Source organism: Dermacentor albipictus, chromosome 1 (assembly GCF_038994185.2).
Source record: "Dermacentor albipictus isolate Rhodes 1998 colony chromosome 1, USDA_Dalb.pri_finalv2, whole genome shotgun sequence".
NCBI lineage: Eukaryota > Metazoa > Arthropoda > Arachnida > Ixodida > Ixodidae > Dermacentor > Dermacentor albipictus.
The window spans coordinates 27,383-52,385 of record NC_091821.1 but is presented as its reverse complement, the minus strand read 5'-3'; the positions used below and the strand labels follow the sequence as shown (position 1 = coordinate 52,385).

General features: G+C 43.8%; 1 protein-coding gene across 1 annotated transcript in view; it reads right to left on the bottom strand.

The window, feature by feature from the left end:
* LOC139060008 (uncharacterized) overlaps positions 1 to 25,003 on the bottom strand; it is a 102,943-nt gene that overhangs the window by 56,866 nt on the left and 21,074 nt on the right. The window contains exons 5-6 of the mRNA XM_070538686.1: positions 18,074 to 18,288; positions 5,900 to 6,019 (exon numbers count right to left, since the gene is read on the bottom strand). Of these exons, the coding sequence (XP_070394787.1) occupies positions 5,900 to 6,019; positions 18,074 to 18,288 (335 nt within the window). The remainder of the gene's footprint in view (positions 1 to 5,899; positions 6,020 to 18,073; positions 18,289 to 25,003) is intronic.

The following is a 25,003-nucleotide window of genomic DNA, read 5'->3' as shown; positions in this document are numbered from 1 at the left end:
AGGCTGAATCAGAATGTCTTTGCCTCAGTGTTTATTAGCCAAAATAAGGTACATACAAGGAATTACAGATACAGTCGACTCTTGTTACAACGGACCTTGATAATCCAACAAAAAATGTCTGTTTTATCCTAAGTCCGTAATATCCGAAACGCCTCACTTCCGAAACTTTCGCGGCGATGTCTAACAACTTTATTGCAAAAAGCGAGTGAGGAACATCCAAAGTAAAAAATAAACAAAAAAAGTCAGTTTCACCAGAAAGGCAAAGCATCAATTGCGATAGCAAATTAAGCATGATAAGTGTGGCAGCAGCAGCGCGCGAATTGACCTTCATGCTTTCTCTCGCTTCAACGTGAACTAAAGGTTCTAAACAAAACTTCACGATACAATGCCAGCGGGGGCGCGCACTCTGTCCCCATCGCAGATCGTTTTCAAAATACAGCAGCCGCTGTCCAAGTAGAACTAGTACTCCCCCCCCCCCCCCGTGCCTCAAGCGCGAAAGAGAAAAGTAAGTTTCCGTCCCCCCTTCCTCCCTCGGGAACGCAATATTCAACCGCAATCATCGGCTGACCCTCGCAAGTCAGCTGTCAGCCCGTGTCGACACGGCAAAAGTATGTTTTATATGCCCGAATTTGAAAAAAATTTTTGATAATTTCGTCCGCTGTAACCAATAGTCCATTGCAGCAGTCCCTTAAAAGCGAACTTTGTTGCATTAATAAAATAGGTAGAACAATCTAAGGCTGAAATACGGTCTGTTATATCCGAAAGTCTGTTGTATGCAGGTCCGTTGTAATAAGCGTAGACTGTATACATACAATTCTACATGCCTTACACTGTTTTTCCACATAGTCCCCACACCGGTTCAGACATTTTTCCCATCACAGCAATAAATATGAGATGCCTCTGTGGTCAGTCAGCGACACACGTGGCCTCTCTGAATGCTTACCGTCATGCTAACCTTCACAGACTTTTGTGAACTCACAACACCACCACCTCGCATTTCTCAAAGCGAGACACCTTTCCCCATACGTGGGCTGCATTTTCCTGTGGATTTCTATAGGCATTCGTCCCTATGAAAAGCGAATCTTACTTCGTTGCTCGTGCGCCGTGGACGTGTGAAGCACAACCGCCATCTTAAACAACTGACAGCAGCGCCGTGCCGCGGAGCTACTGGCAGAGAAGGCCGAGCCGGTCCAAGAATGGTCCACCGCTGGGATTTTGCATTTACAGCCATAGTTTGGCTAAAAAAATAGGGGTAAAGACTTTCTGATATGCCCTCGTGTCAAACTCTATATCTGTCAGAGAAAAATGTGTCAATGACTAACCAAATGATTTGAACAGGCGCATAGAGTTTCCCACTATACTGTGAAACTCCATAGACTGGCCTCTGCTGCCTTCTATAATGATGGTGATAGCATGATTTTGGTTCTGATTTCACTATTGCTAGCTGAAAAGCATCGACGAAAGGAGGCTTTCGCTCTTACACATGCTTTGACGCAGGCTTGGCGCAATTTTCCGTTAAAATGCTATTTTGGCCCCGGATGGTGCAAAGGCCCGCTCGCAGTGCAGTTTGGAGCATTTGGCGCTGCTGTTTCACCACTGATACAGGAATACAACTTTCTCTCATTTGGAAAAACAAAGAGTTACTCCCAATACACTAGACTTGCGATAAATAAAATAAGTAGCAGTTTTGCCTGAAAGGTGAAGCGTTGATTGCAATAGCAAATTAGTAGACAGGTATAAGAAAAATAAGGATAGTAGTTTTATCGGCCGTATAAACTTTTAAACATTCGCTCACTAACTAAATTAACAAGCATGGCGTCATGCGCGCAGAAGTAAACATGAACACATCTCACGCAATGACCGCGGAAACTCTTTATCAAAACGCTCAATTGGGGAAGTGCGGTAACAGGAGTGAGCAAATTGACCTTTGTGCGGTTTCTCACTTCAATGTGCCCTAAGTGACGCGAACACAGCGCGGTGTGCCTAAGTGTGTAGTCTCCATCGCAGGTCGCTTTCAAGATAGGGGCCGCGCGGCCGTGCTGTGTGCAGCAGCCACCAGAGTAGAATGTCCTTCCTGTTTGCGCCAGTTCCACATGGAAGTTTCAGGAACTTTGAACACCCGTGATGCGGCCCGATTTTCGCCCGTCTCCGCACATGTGATCACTTTCCTTTTAATTGCGCCATCGTGATGAATTCAGCATGTCTTAGCAGTTGGTACTTCCATGCTGATAGATCGAACACAGAAAATGGGAAGATGGCTGGTGGACTAACCTAAGCACACGTATTACAGCACATGGAGAAAGCTACGACAGCTAGGCTCGAAATGCATACAAGGCAGCCATTTTGGAATGCCGATGGCAATATGGTAATGCAGATTTAGGATCGTACTCAATTCTAACGCGCACACAATTTTTGGACTTGTTTTATTATAAAAACAGTGCACGTTAGATTACAGTAAATACGGTATCTGAAGCGCAACAAACTGGGATCTGAAGCATGCGGACCCCACGACCATGCATGCGGGCACCACGAGCCTTGGAGGCAGGTGCGTGGCTGCGGCTTATTTAGCTTGCATCGACTGCCTATTTAAGATCAACGACACCTTTGTATCACCAGTGTGAACAGAAAAAAGCTCATGCCTACAAAGTATCTGACATGGCACTGGCAACCACTTCGCATGCAGTGATGTGCTGGGAAACAAAATATTTTCTTCACTTTTAGTATAGATTTACAGAGTCACATTTTACCAATGCACGTGCAGGTTGCCAATGTCTATGCAATTTTGTCAGACACCGAGTGAAGTGATATGATCATGCACAATATGAATTTCGAGATAATATGAATTTTCAAAAGTCCTGGCCCAATTCAATTAGCTTAAATGTGCTAAATTTCGAATGTTGCTAACTGCTTATCGCACCATGATAGATAGGAACAATCAAGCCGCTGCGCGATCCCTTTTGGAGCCAGCAAGGGAGCGCTGGTACCACCAGACACCGGCTGCAGACAAGCCGGCTGCACTAATGCAGCAGTTTCATTCCTGTTGCCAGGGCGACTTACATTCCTCAGCCATGACTCCATCACCGTGCATCTACTCCCACCCCTGCACTCGCCTCCCCCCCCACCCCCCAAATAATAATGAAAGGTTTTGTGCTATCTGCAGTATCGTACAACTTGACGGCCCTTTTCAGACATCTTGTAACTTCATCAGGAGCTGGCAATCACATGCGTTCCAGTCTTGCTGCATCAGCAAGGTAGGCGACATTTACTTTCATAGGTAGCCTTATTTCTGTATTCCAAACCTTCCATTGTTTTTGGTGGTCGATGACAGTTAGAAACTTTTCTGCCTTTGAATCCATCAGATCGCACAATACGAAGTAGCTTGACTGCCTCAAAGAAAAGTGAACAGATTCCCTTATCTTGCGCAAATGATGTCATTATCACCATCAGGCAGCAGCTAGGACACAACAACGTAAGAAATTTTAGATAACTAGGCCGATCTTTAAATGTTGGTCTTGGAACACGCAAAATGCGGAACACGTTGATGCCAAAACGTGTGTGAAACACGTGCTCCAGTGATTCAAAATCAGCCAATAGGAGCGCTCCCTGCGAACCGTGTGAGTGCAGCAATGAATCGCAACGCTAGGTTTAGCTTTTTGAGATCACTTTTGTTGCTTTTATTTCTGCATGGACAGCTCTGTGGTTATTTGAATATCTAATGTCTTGTGTTTACAGCGATACCAAGTTTACGGCGATGCCCAATTTTCTTGATTTCTAACGCACTAAAAAAGTTCATAAGTTTTTTGAAATTCTGTTATGTATTTCTATCAAATATTTTGCCATGAGATAAAAAAAAAGGTTTAGGAGTGCAGAAAAAATAGTACTAAACAAAGAGGAAATTTTGAGCAAGTCGGGCATTTATTTGCTGCACCCCCCTCCCTCAATTTATATGTTGCATGAAGGAAAGCTCGATCTTGAAAAGCTGTGTCAAAATGTATGTGTGCATACAGAATCCGGATTTCTTTATGTCACTGTAAATGGAATGAAGGTCCCCTGCAATCCGTGCATTTATTCATTATTATTTTTTAAATGTCACGCAATTGCAGGCCACTGCTTTGAGAACATTTTCATAGCAGAGTGAATGCCCTACTAATTGACAACATTTGCTAGATAGATCTTGCAAGAGGCAGCGCACAAAAACGCCATTGTGCAGCTCAGCGAAGGGCACCACATTCAAGCACGGCAGCACCCTAGTTAAAAGAGGTCTTCAATTGGACACTGAACTGGTGTCTGATCTACTGCGAGCACATACAGCCTGTCCCTGTGTGCATCTAAAATGCCTAAAACCATTTTTTTTTTTTTGCAAGTGGTATTACTGCAAGCGCCCTCATTTCAGCACATGTCCATATTGTTGCTGTGATTAGTGGGAGGTTCACTCTGCTATGATACCGATGACACTTATACATTAAATGTATAGTCAGTTAATCCATTGTATACTATCATACTTCTTGTCTGCTGTGTAGAGTTGAACCCCAGGATGAATGAAATTCTTGCCATAACAAAATATTTTCATCTCCCCAGTGAACACCCAACAGGATTTAATGCATCCTAATGCATCCAATCCCATATTATTTGCTGCAAAATGCTCAGAGTCAAAAAAAATTTTAAATGCATTTTTTGCCCACTTAAATTGCACACAACACCACAATAGTATGCCTGTGTGGCCTCTGCAATTGCACGTGCTGAAAACACATCACAGCTGCCATGTTGTTTTTTGACTACCCATTTGAAATAGCATGCTGCACCGTCATCGACCTGTATTGACATGTGACAATGCTTTTCAAAAATAAATTAAGGGGTTTTACGTGCCAAAACCACTTTCTGATTATGAGGCACGCCGTAGTGGAGGACTCCGGAGATTTCGACCACCTGGGGTTCTTTAACGTGCACCTAAATCTAAGTACACGGGTGTTTTCGCATTTCGCCCCCATCGAAATGCGGCCGCCGTGGCCGGGGTTCGATCTCACGACCTCGTGCTCAACAGCCCAACACCGTAGCCACTGAGCAACCACGGCGGGTGGCAATGCTTTGCATACCATTTGCATTGCAGTACTCTGCTTGGTGTGCACTGAAATCGAGCTGTTGGTTGGTTCATGATTACGAGCACAACACAGCGTTAAACGTCAGGACAGAGCGAAGGAGCAATGCTGTGGTCTGTGTCCTTCTTTTTGTCCTTTCGTTTAGCGCTGTTTTCTGCTCGTGGTCTGTGATGTTCATAGAAAACAAACTAAAGAAAGAGAAGGCCACAGCCATGAATGCGGACTTTTTTTATGGTGCCTAAGAGATGGCAGCCGCGGTATCGGCTGCCTTGCCTCCAACAGTGATTCGGAACTGAGGTCGTATTGTGTCTCTGAATACATCCAATGCTTCAAGCATACTGGTTTCGGTACCATCCACCTGGCATTATGTGTGGATTCGGTGTTGCTAGTTGCCAGAAGACACAGATTATGCCAGTGCCATCAGAGCACTGACACCATCCCTAACCTATGCATGGGGGTTAGTGATGTGCGGCTAGCAATGAAGTTCTGGATGGCTTCAAGAAAGGTTCGCCAAAGTATGCTAATGCAATTTTGTCAGTATACTTTCATTTTGCAGCACATTCCCTGTCTGTGCTGGCCCCTGTCTGTGCTGGCTTATTCTGAAACAAAATTCTTGAGAGAGTGCACTTTCCCCAACTTTATTATTGTGGGGTTCATACGTTTATGTACTTCTGTGTTCCCCAGCTTACTCCTAAGGCCCTTTCACGCTGTGAACTTAAAAGCTGTTAGTGATCACTTATTTGATTTGATTTATTGATTCCCCATACAATCCAGAAGAATACCAATAAGGAATAAAGAATTACCTGTTGGAGAGCAGTGGAAGGAGAGTAGTGAAGCACACTGGGCATGCAGTCCTTGAGTGCATGTATGGGCAGATAATCAGGCACATAATCAGGCGGATCATCTGGCGGATCATCTGGTGGCTTCTCAGGCAAAAAAGTGCACCAAAGTGGGAATGGAAAAAGAACAAAAAAACAACACAGCTTAAATTGCTGCAGTGCAGCATGCAAACATAGGATGCAAATAATCGCATCAGTTTCAGGCCTTTGAATGCCATATGCACCACTTTTTCTTGTTTTGTGCCAACTAACCACATATAAAGGGACTGTGACCTCTACTTTTTGCATACCGTATTTACTCGAATCTAACGCGCACTTTTTTTCCAATAAAGCAGGTCCAAAAATTGCCTGTGCTTTAGAATAGAGTATGACCCTAAATCTGCGTTGCCATATCACCATCGGCATTTCAAGATGGCTGCCTTGCAAGTGCTTCGAGCCTAGCTGCCGTAGCTTCCTCCATATTCTGCAGTGCGTGTTTTTATGTTAGTGCCAAGGAGGTTAAAGAAACACTGCTGGAGTAGAAGGAGCACCTGTCAAGTGAAGCTGCTGCGTCGCCATCTTGTGGGGGGCTAAAGCACGGCAGTCGCCGCAGCTTATGTGTTTCGTGTCGTATTTTGCATCGTATCTTGCGGATCCCAAAATGTGCTAGCACACTCGGGTGTTTTTAGAAAAGTTGACATACAAGCAGTTGACATCTTAGCGTTATCCTTCTCACTTAAATAAGGTTGCAGATTAGTATTGCCTTGGAATAAATGAAAATTTTATATTTCAGGCTAAAAGCAAATGGGTGCCACCAGTTCCAAGACGCAATGAGGATGCCAAAGCATGGCAACACCTGATGATAATGAGGATAATAATGAATACTTATGTTTGTTGCATGTAATGCTATCTCTCATTCTACATTTTCAGTTTAATTGCTTTTTGGTCTGACAGTTTTCATGATTGATCAATTTCTACACTGCATTAAAGAAAGTGAATAAACGCTAATTAGTGCATTAATATTTTTCTACTTTGTGGCAGCTGCATATTGATGCCGATGAAATGGGAAGATGTTCCAGTACTCCGATATTTGCGATTTGCAGACCTCCAATATGGCTCGCATCATAGCCCACAATATTACATTAGAACTTGAAAATCCATTAAGCCATTAAAAACTGCTGGAAAAGTCTGCAAACAGCACTGCTAAGCTCTGCATTCCGCTTTTTGCTCCCCGCAAGATGCCCGCCACCGGCTTCACCCAAGCCCATAGGCCAGTACAGGTGACTTCCACTCCAACAGTTTTTCTTTAACCTCCCTGGTTAGTGCACCGTCCGTCTTCCCTGTCTTCCCGTTTTCCGCATTTGCTCTATTGGCATGGAAGTGCCGACTGCAAAGACATGCCGAGTTCATCACGATGCCGCAATTAAAAGGAAAGTGATCACGTGTGCAGAGTCAGACGGAAATCAGGCCGCAACACGGGCATTCAGAATTTCCTAAACTTACGTGCGGGACTCGCACAAACAGGAAAAGCTTTCTACCCCAGTGGCTGCTACATACGGCATGGCCGCGTGGCATCTATCTTGAAAGCGATCTGTGATGGAGACTCCACATCTAGGCGCACCGAGATGTGTTCTCGTCGCTTAGTGCACATTGAAGCGAGAGGCTGCACAGAGGTCAATTTGCTCGCTCCTGCTACCGCACTTCCCCAACCCAGCATTTTGATAGTTTCCATGGACATTGCGTGAGACGTGTTCACGTTTGCTTGCGCACATGTGACTGCCATGCTTGTTAAGTTAGTGAGCGAATGTTTAAAAGTTTATAAGGCCGATAAAACTACTATCCTTAATTTTCGTATAGCAGTCTACCAATTTGCTATCGTAATCTATGCTTCACCTTTTGGGCAAAGCTGCAACTTATTTTATTTATTACAACTTTAGTGTATTGGGAGTAAATCTTTGTTTTTCCACATGAGAAATAGTTGTATTCCTGTATGAAAGAATGAGGTGCGGAGTACTGTAAGGGACTTTTCTTTTTTTAGGTCGCAGGAAAAGGGTGAGCGATACAATCGAGACTGGTGTTTTGCCCCCCCCCCCCCCCCTTTTTTGGGAGGGTCATGGAAAATGGGTGCACGTTGAAATCGAGGGCGTGTTAGAATTGAGTAAATACGGTATATTCCTTTCGCATCTGTGCTCCCGGGAGTCTCAAACCAGAGCCAGTATAACGTAAAACTATTCCAATCTGTTTTGTTCCAAATCTGCCATTACCCCTCCATGATAGGTCAGAATGGTTCGGGTACAGCCCATATGGGCAGGCGTCACGCCCATATTGACAGAGCCCCAGCCATTTTGACCTATCACAGAGGGCTAATGGAGAATTTGGAATAAAAACAGATTGGAATAGTTTTACGTTATACCAGCCCAGGTTACAAACACAGTATTCTATGTCCAGCTCTGCATCGAATATATCAGGCATTTCTTTTTATGCGGAATACTTTAAAAGAAAAACTGCCACATCCAGCCTCCTTCCGTTTCTGCCTGTGGCTAGACAGACATTACCAACAAAAAAATTTTCAACAATTTATCTAATTAACAAAATATGCAAATTATATTTTGTAATTACTAACATTAGAGCACATGTAATTGTGACATTAAACCTGAAGAGTACTAGTGAAGTATGCTTAGCTGAACTCCAAAGACTAGCACCATTTTCGGTGAGCTTACGATGTGGTACAAAACACATTGACACTTCTGTTAACTATTTCCAAAAGTGCATCTCTAACAGATTGAGAAGACCATAACCAGGAACACTGAGGCATTTTGTAAACAGTGTTTGCGGACAAATACTTTCAACGTGTGGCTAGTCTTTGGATTTCTGCTAAGCCGACATGACTTCACTACTGCTCCACTTCAATTTTGAAAATTGCATTGGACATATGGTTAGTTCAGATTTTTTGTAGTCCCGTGAAATTCAAATGAACAGGGTTTTACTGCTATAGACATGACAAAGTAATTTTGGCTCCCCCTTCAACTTCGTTATTTATTTATTTATTTATTTATTGTCATACTCTCAAGGCCCGGAGGCATTACAGAGAGGAGTGGTGATTACTGCAAACAAATTCATTAACAATATTCTTGAAGTTGGTGGCTTCAGAAATGGCAGTGATGGAGGCAGGGAGGCGGTTCCAGTCATTCGTCGTTCTTGGTATAAAGGAATCAAAATAAACGTTGGTGCGACAAGTTGGAGCTTCAACTTTAAAACGATGATCCGTGCGTGACGATATGTATGATGGCGGGGAGATTAGTTCATCCTTAAGTGTTTCGTTAGAGTAATAAATCTTGTGAAAAAGGCATAGGCGAAAGTACTTACGACGTAACTCTAGGTTAGGCAAGTCAAGGGTTAGTTTCATTGATGAGACACTTGCATGACGAGAATAATTCGAAAGAATAAAACGAGCAGCTCGGTTTTGAATGGATTCGATGGTGTTTTTTAGCTTTAGAGTAGAAGGGTCGAAAATGGAGCATGCATATTCAAGTTTAGGCCTCACTAATGTTTTGTACAGAAATAACTTGAGAGCTGCAGTTGCCGATGAAAAATTACGTCGTAAAAACCCCAGCATGCGATTAGCGTTACCGTAAATGTAATTTATATGAATGTTCCATGTAAGATTGTGTGTAATGTAGATACCAAGATATTTATATGATGATACATTTTCTACAGGTATGTTGTTAATATTGTACGTAGGAAGGGTGGTATTTCTTACAACACGGGACACACGCATCGCCTTACATTTATTAGAATTGAGCTTCATTTGGGATCTAGCACACCATGATGTTACTATGCCAATGTCTGATTGAAGAGTATCGCAGTCGTCAGGGTTAGAAATGACACGATAGAGAACACATGCTTTAGTGCAGTACTTCATGCATAAGGGGGCCAAAAGAAATTTGCTACATGGGAGCACTTATCGGCCAGTTTTGTTCTAAAGCAGAGCTCCACTCCATCTCACAAGTAAGTTGCAGCACTGCCAAAGGTACGAGGCATACACAGGCAATATCCTTGTGCAGTAGAATGTAGTTCCAGGCACGTCTTATTGTAGGTGAGATCAGAGAGTTTTATTTTTGCATAGCACAAGATACGTCACAGCGATACGTGACATGTTAGAACCATCGTGTATGCACATCATATAGCGTGAATTACTGTGGGGATGAGCAGAAGGCGTGGTGCAGATGAACACATATTGAGGGGCATTCAGCCTTCCTATAGGCTAAGGAGTCCTCAACTTTCCACATTGCTGCGAACGACTTGCAAGAAATTGAATACTAAGGTACTGAATGAAACGAACAAGCAGTATACTTGATTTTCAAAATACTTTACAAATATCTTGAAAATATTTTGATGTGGTAAGAGTTTTGCTTTTTAGCAACCATGGCCTCCAAGGTCTCCATGGCCTATGTGAGACTGCAAATGGAAGAATGTATACAGCAATCCACAGAAAACATCTTGAATACAAGGAAATCAACAAAGAGCATTGTTACTTAAAGGGACCCTGAAACTATTTTGACGATTTTGTACAAACGTACTGAGTCGTTAGGGTAGGTGCTTCTGATCATTAATTGACGCATCTAAGTGCTCTACATAAAGCTGTAATTTATTATAAGGTTTTAAAAACATACATCCCTACCGATTGTAGCATGTCACTCTGCTGAATTTTCAGCCACCCCTGACCATTTGATGTAAGTTCTAATGACGCCAGTAGGGCGAGCTATCCGATTGGCTGCCCAGGGCACATCATTGATAATTTTTTTAACTTTATGGTGAACAAATCTTGTTTGTAATAGTTGGAATGTTAGTTATTTGTTTCTATAAAAATAAAGTAACATAAAGAGAATGCACAAGGACAATTTCTCGCTACACTTAAGCGCTTCCAGCACAAAGCAAGTGCTGTCTGCTTGCGCTACAACATGCTCCGTGTTGACGAGAGCTCTGCGGTCAGTGTTGATCCCGATCGTTATTTTCGCAAGCACCATGGTTCGCCCTTGTTATGTTGTGGGCTACAAACGTAGCGACTAGCAATATATCAAGCTGCGATGTCGCGTCCCTCTGCAAGGCATCAGACAAGCGAAGCGGCTGCAGCGCATCATATTGTTGCTATCCGATCGGCACCAGGAGTTGCGTGTTTGCGCTTGTCACTTTACGCCAGATGATTACTACAACAATAGTGTTGTGCATCCGGTATTCGGGTAAACGCAAGCACAAGCAGACTGGGCTTGGCCATTTGACCGTGCTGTTTTACGAGATGAGCAGAGGCACAAATGTGCATGGTCTGCACGGTGCAGCCGCCTGGTGGCAAAAGCTCAACCAAACACAGCAGCTGTAACGAAGTCTATTCTACTTTGCTGCTGGTGTAAATTTTCCTCAGGAGCGTAATCGCATACATGTTGTTTTGTAAATGTTTAAAATGTTCTACACTTGGTTGGAGCTATATTAGCTCATTGTTTGGCTCGTTAAACTCTGCGCCACCAGGTGGCTGGACCATGCAGACCAATCAAGGCGCTCACGTATGTCTATGCTAAAACTCCTTCATCAGCTTGAGTTTATGCCTCCACCCATCCGTCGAAACGCCCACCTCGCCTGTGGTTACCGGAATACTGGACACACTCGGTGCTGGCTGCGTTGATGGCTCTGGCTTAGGGTCGACTGCCAAGCGGCTGGCGGAGAGGTTGGAAAGGCTTTGCGCGCTTGCTCCTAGACAAGCGGAAGTAGACAGCACGACGTGCCATCATGACGCAGAGCCAGTGAAGGCGGAGCTTAGCCCCGATCACTCGGCGAACGAGTTGAAGAGAAAATGCATGGCAATGGAGGAGGGTAACTTGTAATCGTCCATAGCTCTCTTAATATGAGACGCTTCACACAAATTGTGGTGCAAATGATTAACTGTAGCTGAACCCTACGTGTCTACAAAATTTGTCCGAACCATTTCAGGGGCCCTTTAACACAAAAAATTTTAGGCTACTTTCAATTGCGTTTTACGTGCAGGCAGCCAGCATACAGGGTTACTAAAAAAAAAAAAAAAAACATTTGTACATATAGCACTCCAGTGTGTCAATATATCTATATTCCTGATCATGATCGCCATTTTGATAGGATCCGTTCGATTAATCTTCACTTTGTGAACTAATTTAGGTGGTGCTACATTCTACCATTCATTTCAGTGATGCAAGAGTGAAGTTTTCTGCACGGTGTCAATAATTTAAAAATGTGTGATTAAGTTCAGGCCTGGTTCCCAAACTTCCTTCACCACCGAGATTGCCAGTGCTGATGAGATCATCAGTGCCGATGCTGTGCAGCTGCAAAGTCATCACCATCAGCCCATTTTATGTCCACTGCTAGGACGAAGGCCTCTCCCTGCGATCTCCAGTTAGCCTTGTCTTGCGCCAACCGATTCCAACTAGCGCCTGCAAATTTCCTCATTTCATCGCTCCACTTAGTCTTCTGCTGTCTTCGACTGCGTTTCCCTTCTCTTGGTATCCATTCTGTAACGCTGATGGTCCACCAGTTATCTAACGTATGCATTAAATGACCTGCCCAGCTCCATTTCTTTCTCTTAATGTCAATTAGAATAGCGGCTATATCTGTTTGCTCTCTGATCCACACCACTCTCTTCCTATCTCTTAACGTTATGCCTAACATTCTTCGTTCCATTGTTCTTCCGCGGTCCTTAACTTGTTTTCGAGCTTATTTGTCAGTCTTCATGTTTCTGCCCTATATGTCAGCACTGGTAGAATGCACTGATTGTACACCTTTCTTTTCAATGATAAGCTTCCAGTCAGGAGCTGACAATGTCTGCCGTATGCGCTCCAACCCATTTTTATTCTTTTGTAAATTTCCTTCTCATGATCAGGGTCCCCTGTGAGTAATTGACCTAGATAAACATACTCCTTCACAGACTCTAGAGCCTGACTGGTGATCCTGAACTCTTGTTCCCTTGCCCGGCTCTTGATCATTATCAGTCTTCCGCATATTAATCTTCAACCCCACTCTTATACTCTCTCTGTTAAGATCCTCAATCATTTGTTGTAACTCATCTCCAGTCTTGCTGAACAGAACAATGTCATTTGCAAATCGAAGGTTGCTGCGATATTTGCCGTTGATCTTTGCTCCCAAGCCTTCCCAGTTTAATAGTGTGAATACTCCTTCCAAGCATGCCATGAATAGCATCGGAGAGACTGTGTCTCCTTGCCTGACCCTTTTCTTTATAGGTACCTTCCTGCTTTTCTTGTGTACAATTAGGGTAGCTGTGGAACCTCTGTAGATATTTTCCCAAGGTATTTACGTCAGCGGTCTGTACTCCTTGATTACGTAACGCCTCTATGACTGCTGGTATCTCTACTGAATCAAATGCCTTTTCCTAATCTATGAAAGCCATATAGAGAGGCTTATTGTACTCTGCGGATTTCTCGATAACCTGATTAATGACATGGATGGGATCCATTGTAGAGCATCCCTTCCTGAAGCCCGCCTGTTCCCTTGGTTGACTAAAGTCCAGTGCTGCCCTTACTCTATTGGAGATTATTTTGGTTGACATAATAATGGAAGTAAGCTAATGGGCCTATAATTTTTAATTTCTCTAACGTCTCTTTTTTGTGGATTAGTATATTGTTGGCATTCTTCCAGTTCTCTAAGACCCTTAATGTTGATAGACACTTCATATAAAAGGCCGCTAGTTTTTCTAGCATTATGTCTCAACCATCCTTGATTAAATAGACTGATAGTCCATCTGCTTCTGCCGCTTTTACCCGTTTCATGTCTTGCAAGGCCCTTCAAACTTAATCGCTAGTTATAGAAGGAGCCTTTGTAACCTGTTTGTTACTAATTCAAATGGACCTTTGGGTACTACTGTACAGGCCAGCATAGAATTCCACTGCTTTTACTATATCTTCAAGATTGCTGATGATATTACCCTGCCTATCTTTCAGTGCATACATCTTGGTTTGTCCGATGGCTAGTTTCCTTCTCATTGTTTTCATGCTGTGTCCATTTTTTACTGCTTCCTCAGTCTTTCTCACATTATAATTTCGAATATCCCTTATTTTCTCTTTGTTGATTAGTTTTGACAGTTCCATGAATTCTATCTGATCTCTTGAGTTGGACACTTTCATTCTTTGTTGTTTCTTTATTAGGTCCTTTGTTACTTGGGAAAGCTTACCTACTGGTTGCCTTGGTGCCTTACCTCCCACTTGAATTGCTGCTTCTGAAGGCAGACTAGTTACGGTTTCATTTATTGCCTCTATGTCATCTTCATCTCTCTGTTCTAAGGTTGCATAGTTGTTTGCAAGTGCCAACCTGAAATGGTCTGCTTTTACCCTTATTGCGTCTAGGTTGGCCTGTTTCTTCTTGACCAATTTTACTCTTTCTCTTCAAATTGAGGTGAATCCTATCCTTCATTAACCTATGATCTCTGTACTTTACCCTACCCAACTTCTACGTCCTGCACTATGCTGGGATCAGCAGAAAGTATGAAATCAATTTCATTTCTTGTTTCACCATTAGGGCTTTTGCAGGTCCACTTTTTGTTCCGATGCTTCCTGAAGAAGGTGAAGAAATATGGTCCAGTTGAATGGCATACTGACAGGAATTGAGCTGTTAATTGGCAACAATGACACCCTTGTCCATGAGAGAAGCCAGTATTTCTATGTGGCTCTCAAATATTTCCAGAGACCGGTGAAACAAGCACACCAACTCGAACTCAAAGCACTTGCTTACAACTTCTTTACAATATGAAGTTATCCTATTTCTTTTATGTCTCACCAACCTACACATTAGTATAGCAACGAGATCATCCTACTCCTCATTTTTCACTGTTGGGATCTATGAGCTCTACAGCAGTTTCAAAGAGTGCTAGCAAAAAGCCACTGTCCATCATTTTCCTTGGAACACAGCAGTCGCAAAGCCAATAAAAATTGGCATTTGCAACACAATCGCAGTGCATGCTTAGCAATGTCAGCAACAAAAGTTGCAATATGCAAACGCAGAGGTGGAAGACCTGCACCAAATTCCCACTTTCACATTCATTTCTGAAAGGCACTAGTAGCTTGCTGTGGCTGCACGAGCGTGGAAATTGTGCCTTGAACTCATGAAAAAAGTTCAGGCAAACCGAACAGACCATTAAAAATTAAATTATGGGGTTTTACTTGCCAGAAGCACTTTCTGATTATGAGGCACGCCGTAGTGGAGGACTCCGGAAACTTCCACCACCTGGGGTTCTTTAACGTGCACCTAAATCTAAGCACACGGGTGTTTTCGCATTTCACCCCCATCGAAATGCGGCCACCGTGGCGCTTTTCTGAAAAGTATGGTGTATTTTTACTTGTACTTAACGACCACAGATTAAATCAATAACTTTTAACCTATTAGGGACAACAGGCAATTGCTTTGCAGGATGCGCTCAACATGCACTTGCTTAAAATGAGAACTTACATATTGTTTTGTCTGAAAGCCGGACAGACACATTAGCTACTTAAACACTGGTTAGAAGCTGTCACAAAAGTAGTACAGTCGAACCCCGCTACAACGAACGTCGCTTCAACGAAATTTTCGCTTCAACGAAATATTTCCAATTCCCCGTCAGCTCGCTATACAAAGTAATGGAACAAATTTCTCATCACAACGAACCATTTTTGGGGCGCGTTTCCGCTTCAACGAAATTTTTGCTATGCGAAGCTCGATTTAAAAATATATCTTACAATAAAACAAGCATATCGCCGCCCATCTATGTACTTCCATAGGCCCACGCTGCTTTGTTTCGCTAAACATTCGCTGGACCAAACTAATCCACTCACTGAAACGCACATGATCACCGCCATAGCTTGGTGTTGATGACTATCGGGCTGGCTGCCTTGCGACAAGGTGCGGGGGCAAGCTCCCGTTTTCTTCCAATCCAATTCAGAGCCGCAACCAATCCGTTGCCAAAGGACGCAGCAGCCTGGCAACAGCAGCGCGTTTGCCCTAGTTTTTTTCACTCGTGCTTGTGCTGCTAGTGCGCTGTAATGAATGCGAGCATGGCGACTTCATCTAGAAAGCGGAAGTTCCTCTCGCTTGAAGAGAAGGCACGGATTATCAGCGCGGCATCCAGTGGCAGGAAAAAGGGAGATGTTGCAGCGGACTTCAGCATCTCACAGAGCACGCTGTCAACGATCTTGAAGTCGAAAGACGCGATAGCGCAAGCTCTTTCTTCGGGGACATCCGCGAAGCGGAAAAAGCTGACGCAAGCGGCTCATGAGGACCTTGAGAAGGCTCTGTACACGTGGTTCCTCGACGTGCGCGCAAAGAAGATGCCGGTCAGCGGAAACATGTTGCAGCAAAAGGCACTTGGCTATGCCTGTATGCTGGGCATCAATGATTTCAAAGCCAGCTCAGGGTGGCTGACCCGTTTTAAGGCCAGGCATGAAATCGTCGCTAAAGTGCTGTGTGGGGAGTCGGCCTCATCAGACGCCGACGCTGCATCTGCTTGGGCATCAGCTACTGTGCCGGAATTAATGGAGAAATATGCCACATCAGACATATACAATGCCGATGAAACGGGACTTTTCTTCGAGCTCCTCCCCTCCAAGACGCTTCACATGAAGGGCCAGCCATGCAGCGGAGGGAAGCATAGCAAAAAGCGTGTGACTGTGCTCCTGTGCTGCAACATGGACGGGTCTGACAAGCGCTGCCCACTGGTGATAGGCAAAAGTGCGAAGCCGCGGTGCTTCAAAGGTGGCAAGAGCCTGCCCGTCAAATATGTTGCCAATAAGAAGTCTTGGATGACACGGGCCGTTTTCAAAGAGTGGCTAACCGCTTTCGACCGTGACATGACGGCAAAGAAACGTAAGGTTTGTTTGCTCATCGACAATTGCTCAGCGCATAACGTTGAAGACGTTCAGCTTCAAAGCGTGGAAGTAAGATTCTTCCCGCCGAATTGCACGGCTTTAATCCAGCCGCTGGATCAAGGTATCATCAATAGCGTTAAAAGCGCTTATCGACAGCGACTGATTCAGCGGCTGGTGTTAAACATCGACACCGGTCGGGCAATCGAAGTGGATTTGTACATGGCTGTACAGATGGTCTCAGCAGCGTGGACGGCAACCAGTCGCAGTATCATCTACAACTGTTTTGTGCACGCCGGCTTTCACTCCGATGCTCAACTGGCAGAGAACTCCACGTCGGACGAGGAAGGCTGCAGTACAATTGCTCCACCCTCCACAGAGGCCAATGCGGCATGGGCAGCCCTTCAGGACTCCGGAGATGTGCCGGCCGATGTTCACATCGGCGACTACATCGCTGTTGACAGTGAAGTGCTAGCTCACGAGGAGCTGAGTGACGAAGCTATAATTGAGGGCGTTCGCCACAACGACGCATCATCGGATGATGACAGCGACGCGGAGGACTTAGCGCCACCACCTGCAATAAAAGTGATGGATGCTTTTGATGTGATCCGCAGATTTTTCGGTGCTCACGATGACGACGTCGCGATGCAACTGTTCACCGAGTGCGAAAGCCGCGCCACTGCACTCGTGGCAAAAAAAAAGAAGCAGAAGAAGCTGACCGACTTCTTTGGAAATAAATGATGTTTTGGGACTATGTGGTCCAACCTGACAGTGTTTTTGGCCTGTTTTCGCCTCAACGAAATTTCGATTTAACGAAATTTTTCGCGCGCCCCGTCAGTTTCGTTGTAGCGAGGTTCAACTGTATTCATGTCTGATTCAGTGCTACAACAATAGACTCACATTCAACTAAGATTCTAAACTACTATTTGCATACCTATATATTATAATACTTTTCACAAGGTGTCAACATAGAAACCTTTAAAAGGGCCCTGAATCACCTTTTGTTAAAGCTGCATTTTTTGGGGTCTTTGTAGCTTCTTTACTTTCCCACTGAAGCTTGTGCAACAGCCATGGTTTCTTAGCCATGCATGGCTAAGAAACTATGCTGTCATGGAGATGCTGTACTTTCCGGTACAAGAATACTGGCCAATGGTGCCAACCCTTTTCAGGTAGTCCAGAAAGTACTATAACGCAGTAGCAACAATAAATGCTCATCCACAAGCAAGCTGTAGAAGAGAGTGTACAGTGCACTTTAGGGCCCCTCTAAACCTTCTACGGTAGTTAGAGTGAATACCTCAATCTTCACCACCACGCCCGATGGCAGTAGCCTTGCGTCTGGAGAGCTTGGCCTTGTGTATTGGGGATTCGAAGTCGAATGTGCAGGACTCATACTTGGACACGAGTCTGGCGTGTCTGGCATGTTTGGTAAAGGTGGCATTGAGTCGAGCTTTAAGCGCTTCTTGGATTCTGGTATCTCTCGATCCAAATCAACGTGCTTGAACAAGTACTCTGGACAAAACGAGACAAGACACAGCATAGCTTTTGTTGGACAAGACACATGAATATGTGAGCACTGCTCCCACCCACTCATTGTTGCAACACATCTCATACTCATCACACCACACACAAGAACACTGACATGGAAGTTTGAAATATGCTCCGAAACACATCTTGTTCCGGCAATCAAGCTGTGCCATGTTGATCAACGCTCGTTGCTAAATTCTGGACAAGATGCAGAAGCACGCGAGCAATACTTAAACCTACACTGCATCTTCATTCCTGTGTCCCTAAACTCACACGCTGCCTCATACCCATGATGTTGCATCCACTAGTAAGGCAGCACATTTTAATCAATCGGTGCCACATGATTAACTTTTGTTCAGACAGTTAATAGTGGCTATTGTTGCCACTGTTTCATATCTAAACTACACTCCAAGTGAGGAAACAGAAAAGCTGTTCAAATTGTGCAAGCTAGGTGATCAAAATAGTGCAAAATCAATAGGAAGTGCTAAAAACAAGACACAGTTTGTTTCCTGCTCTTGGGCAGTTGTTTATAGTTTGCCTTCATCCTGGGGGAAAGTGGCCAGACGAGAAGGTCCATGAAAACAAGATGAGCTGAGCACCTGTATTATATCGACAAGCGTCAGCAAGGTAACTTAGTTGTCCTCTCATCGCACGTGATGTTGTGTTCTAGAGTTGCCAGGCTTGCCGGCTTTCCACGTGGTGCTGGCTGCCAGTTTTACCCGGACTCAAGCAATGTCATTTGCTGTTTTTTAGTTTTCCCTAAACCTGCACATTAAAAGCTGGATCGCAAGTGCTCTGTCATGCGTTTATACATAGTGGACAACTGATTTGTTATAGGCTTCCACATACTGTTATGTTGTCCACAGGCCACTAATAGCCTTATGATCAAATTATTTACGACAAGAGCATGAAGACTAGGGAGATAACTGATGCAGATTTGATTGTACAAATAGCACAGCAGTATGCGAGCACTCCTTCTATCTCGCTACTTAACAAACAAAATGGCCTTTCTACACGTCTGTTGTACTGCTACTCATTGTGTCGCCCAATATAGCAGCATAACAGACCACCAAGCAAAGCTGGAGTGCCAGGACAACACATTATGTCCTACTCCCACGTGACCGCCTTCTGTGTCCTCACGTTCTGACACATACACCTCTAGAGAAAAATGCAATTGAAGTCGGTTCTTAGAAAGCTATTATAGTAAATTATTTGAGGTACCTTGAGCCTTGCCAGTATATATTCTAGGGTTTCAAGGCCCAAGAGCTTAACGTAAAAGAAAGTATACAAAATAAACAAATAAATAAAATCAGAGATGTCAATGTCAGTACTACTACTTTAAGAGAAAAATTGAGATTGCTTGGACATTAAAAAGGCCCAGTGACAAAAATGAAAAAAGCATAGAAAGCACAAACTGATGAGTAGCAATGCAAAAACAGACCTTGACACACTTCAGCAGTCCCTGTTAGTATTTTGATCACTCGTACTGAGAGGAAACACAAGACAAACAGCAACAGCAAATGGCACTCAGTGCTGTGTACCATCCACTTTTCCCGTTTGTCCTGCATTTTCACACTGTACAATTGAGGAAAATGCCCTACCAATAAGCTAAATTGTTTATCAAACCAGTATCCAGAAAGAAGCACTATTACACAGTGCAATGCATCCAACAGAACCAACACACAGCAATATGAAATTTCCATAACCCCTTGTGTAGTGCTGTGCCCACTGATTAATGTAATGCTTTGCATACAATGCTATTGAAGCTAACCTAAATATTCTTTGCTATGCAGCAATTTTCTGTCTCTTCTACTTCCCTCCTACTGCAGCATAGCATATATCTTTGGCTGACTAAACAAAGCCCTCACACATACCAGTGTTCTAGCTGACAAGCAGAAAAACAAGAAAAGAAAGAAAGGCTGTGCAAGGTAAATTCTATCGCTCACATACCTGCCCAAACATGCGTTTGCAAGATCAGGTGCGTCGTAAATTCTCAGTCGGGTAAAGGGGTGTTCAGGAGAGGAGAGGAGGGGCAGCAATCAGTTGCTTACCAGAGCAGGGGGGGAGGGGTGATCACCGTGCAAGATTCAGGAAACACCCCCTCCCTTCTCCTTTCCTCAACATCTTACCAACAAAACCACTGAGCAAGAAGCAGAATGGCAAGTGGCGATCTCCAAGCCTTTTGCCCTCCTTCATGTTATTATATTCGTGCCATCCAAAACAGGCGTTGCGGTGAGCTAGTAATGGCAGCCTCATTCAGCGCTGCTCATCGATTTACTTTTGTTATGAGCACAACAGTGCTCACAGTTGAGTGAATGTGAGATAGACATGAAGCAACTCACAAACACTGGGGCAAACAATGGCAGCTTAGACTGCTGCTCTGATGCCACAGTGTGTGCTCAGGTTCTGCTAAATTACATGCATGAGATTGTACAGTTAAACCTTGTTACTATGAACACCACATTAACAAACTTTTCCGAAATTCCCTGCTGACTGCTTATACTTTCAACGCAAAAATATTTCAGTGCTATGCACTTCAGAATACTGAACTTTTCGGAACAATGAGCATTATTGAGTTTCTATGTCATGTTAACAATGCCTCAGTACTACGAAGTGACATTCTGAAATCTAGTGTTTCTTAGTTTCCATGTATCCTTTACGGCAGCCGGAAGAGTAGGCTAGCAGATGAAAAGGCGCAAAAAGCAGACGTTAAGACACGTGGGTTCGGAAAACCCAAGACAGCGCCGGAGGAAAAAAACGCGGGAGGGAACTTTTTTATTCTATTGCAGAGGTGACGATGTATCAGGTTTTGCTAGCACATGCTCTACCCAGGCTAGTGTCGCCTAGCAATGGAGGCACATCTCTTCCTTCTTTCTGCAGCCATACCAGCTACACGCAGGGAGAAATCTAACCTCCGTGCTCGCAGGGATGCCACATGGTCACCCTTTCTGAACGGTGTTGTCTACATGTGCTTATGCTTTGAAATAGTTCCGTTGTCGGCCCCAAGAGAGAAAGCTGCAGTGTCCGTGGAAAGGAATGTGAAAAACAAACAAAAAGAAACATTACGCTTTATAGGTGACATAAAGCTTCTTCACTGTAGGTGGTTACTCGGCGTCAGCGTCTCTTATGCGTGCATCATGCTATATACAGGGGTGCTTGGTGGTGGAATCAATGGAAAATAGCAACAGCACGGGCCTAGAGCCAGCATCAACATTTTCATGGTTAGCTCATACAGTGACAACTGATAAACTGGTCGATTGATGGGCAAAATGGTTAATTTTGGGGCTTTCACTATAACACCTTTCAGAATAGGGAATAATTTGCCATGGTCCCCTGAAGTTTGTTATATTGAGATTTCACTGCAACTATCACCTCTTTCTTCAGTCACTTCTGCAAGACTAATTTCTGAATGTTTCAAGTTTAGGTTCATAATTATTATATTCTGTAATCCCACATTTTGCACTGCATGTATCTTACCATGTTGTTTGGTTTCCGTGGTTTCCAGGGGAGGTGGGGCCTAATCAAGCTGCTGTAACAGACTTTTTCCCACCATCCCCACCACTTATGCATGTAAATGCACTTTACTGGCGAAATCGTATACTGTGCGGTCTCTTACAAATTTTCAATTACCACATGTTCTTTGACAGAAATGTTTTGTGCTACTAAAACAGGGATACTTATTTCTAATGAAGCGTACAGCCGACTGAGCCTTTGAGATGAAAGCACAACCTCACAATGCTAAGCTTCAACTGCAAAGACACCCTTTCTTGTTTGGTTCATAAAGTTTTCTTCTCGCATATGCATGCACATTAATCCTATGACTGAAGGTTTTTTTTTTTTCCCTGCACTAGTTCGGTGGACATTTTGTGCTTGATGAAACTGTTTCTTTGTAATCACTTTCTTCCAATGCAAAATTCACCAAAGTTTCGAAATCCCTTTGTCTGTCAAAGTGCAGATGGACCAGCCACCCTGGTTTGCTATGGCTGTCCTACTGAGACAGAGCAACAGAACACCAAGACATTTGCTCCACCTTCTATTACACATTTAACTTGCGAGTTTCAGGTGTTTTTAACGACTTCTCTAAGATGGTACAAAAGATATGCAACGTTCATTTTTGCATGCGTTGCTTCTTCAAAGGCTGGAACTGAGCTGAAAAGACAAAACAAGTATACTCTGGAGTGGCCCAGTCGAAGGGTCAAAAGTGCAAAACCAATACACGCAGTATTGCCAGAGTAACTTCATGCCACAAATTCTGAGTGTCATGTAACGTAATTAGTAATTATTGAACGTATTGACATGTGTGCTTGTTTATCTTTCACCGGTGACCGCTTTTCAATGGCTAAGAAATGTTAAGCATTATCGTTCAGCGCAGGATGTGCCTGCATGTATAGGAAGTTTCTCAAATGTTATCGATGTTTTTCCTTGTCTGATGTCACCAAACCTTGTGTAATTTGACTGTATGAGTGACGCAAATTGTGTAGTACTTTCTGGAAGACATGAGGGCACCAGCGATTACTCTGGAATCTTCGATGATTCATGTATAAAAGCCGATGCACTTGACCCGCAGATCAGATTTTCGAAGATCACCGACTATGTTCGTTACTGTCGTTTTTACTGAGTGTAGCCTGTGTTTGAGGAAACAGCTCCGCCAAATAAAACGGTATTTTCGTCATTCACAGTTTTTTGTTGCTTTCTTCACCATCACTACTACGTGACAGTATGACAAACAACTTTCAATTGTTGCTAAAGAGATAAACCTCTTGAATGGTCCTCACTGACAGTCTCTGATCTTTGCAGCCCATTCAATCAGTTTTGACGCAATTTGGAGAAGAGATCCCTTTGGTGAGTTAATTCAGACATGCCACTTGTAAACAGATTGCAAAGGATGAGAAACTGATTATAAGTTGACAAGAATGATCGACTGCTTTTTTCAGTGATGAAAGGAGGAAGAAAATGCAGAGGTAATGAAAGTCCTACGTGTCCTTGCAGCTTTCATAAACAGAGATAGACATACCAACCATATGCCCTTTTGAGTGAACGATTATTCTTGAAATTAACATGTACACACACAAACATACATCTCATACACAACACTTGACTAAAGTGTCTCAATGAGGCCTATGTCCCTAAGGAAATACTCAGAACATAGTATTATTATTTTAACTGACATTCACGTGTATAACTGTTCAATCCGTGACCTTGGGATGAATGGTTACACAAAGGCGCCCTGCACTGATGGAACAAAAATGAAAGGAAGACGGTGGCTGCCTGTCTCAATACCATACATTCGAGATGTTAGCAAGACATTAGCCCATGAGCTGCGAGGAGCAAAGGTTCACATTGTTTACAAGCCTCTCTATGGTCGGTAGCCTCCTCCCTCGTCCAAAAGACCACCTTCCTGTCAAAAAGGCGCAGGGCATCGTGTACAAGATTAGCTGCACCAACTGCCTCGCGTTGTAAAAATTTCCCAGAAAGAATTCGTCAACACAAGAATGAACTTTGCCAGCTAAACAGAAAACACAGTGCTGTGGCAGAACACTGCAAGCTTTTTAGAGCGCAGCGTAAACTGAGCGAACGAGCACAGCGAAGCATGAAAGAGCGAACGTGGTGCCCAGCGAGGGATAAATGATGTCTAGCGCGAAAAGAGCAGAGGAGGAGGGTTGCAGCGGAAGCACGAGGAGGAAAGCGGAGGAGGAGAGCATGGCGAAAGGGTGAGGAAGAAAGCGAAGTGCCACATGAGATGAACTTGACGGCAGCGACCAAGCATGCGGCGAATGCATCCACCAATACCATATATGGAAACAAAGCACTGGCGTGGGCTTCAGATCCAAAGCGCATGCACTACTTCACCTACGCTGTCGCTGCTAGAGAATGCGATCTGCATGAGCCATGTGTTCCCAGGTTCAAGCTATCTTTCTGAACGATGAGCGACACAACCAGCGGAAATGCTTGTCTGCTGCTGCTGCTAAACGAGCCGCCCAAGCAAAGGCTCAGCGCCATCACCAGAATCAGAATCAAGTTCTTTGTCACAATATATCGCAACTTCAAAAGACCCAACAACTGCGCTCAAAATTTGCGTGAGGGAGTATGATAATGATCTATGAATTTTTGATCAGCAGATTAGCTCCGATGGTGCTGTCGTCTTGGAGGGAGAAAACAACCACCAGCGGCTGCTCCTTTTGGAATCCTCACACATCCAGAGGACACCAGGTAACAGCAATCGTTCAGCAGCAACACTTCCTGCCATTTACTTTCAATGTTTACGAAAAGTGTCTGTGCGCCTGCCAAAGTGCCAAAAATGCATATAAGAACTGTATGCTTCACGCCATCTCACCCCCGAAGAAGGAGCGGGTCGGAGGTCCAAAACGTCTGGTTTTAAAATAAAATTTGGTTGGAGTTTTCCTTCTTCTTCATTCATGTCAATCTTGTTCACTAGCTCAGCCACTGAGTTCATGCACTCACTACTAGCGGACCAGAACTAAAAGATAAGTAATTAAGACAAAAGAAACTTCTTTTATAGTTCAGTTCCGGCCATAGTGATCTGAAATGTTGTACACTAAAAGCTTGTTAATTTACAACTCGTTAATTCGAAATTTTGGATAATTCGAGGTAGCCGCCGCGGTCCGTCCAGCAATGTATTGAAAGCAATATGTAATGCATCCCGGTAATTCACACTGAAATCTGCACCATCACCGATAAT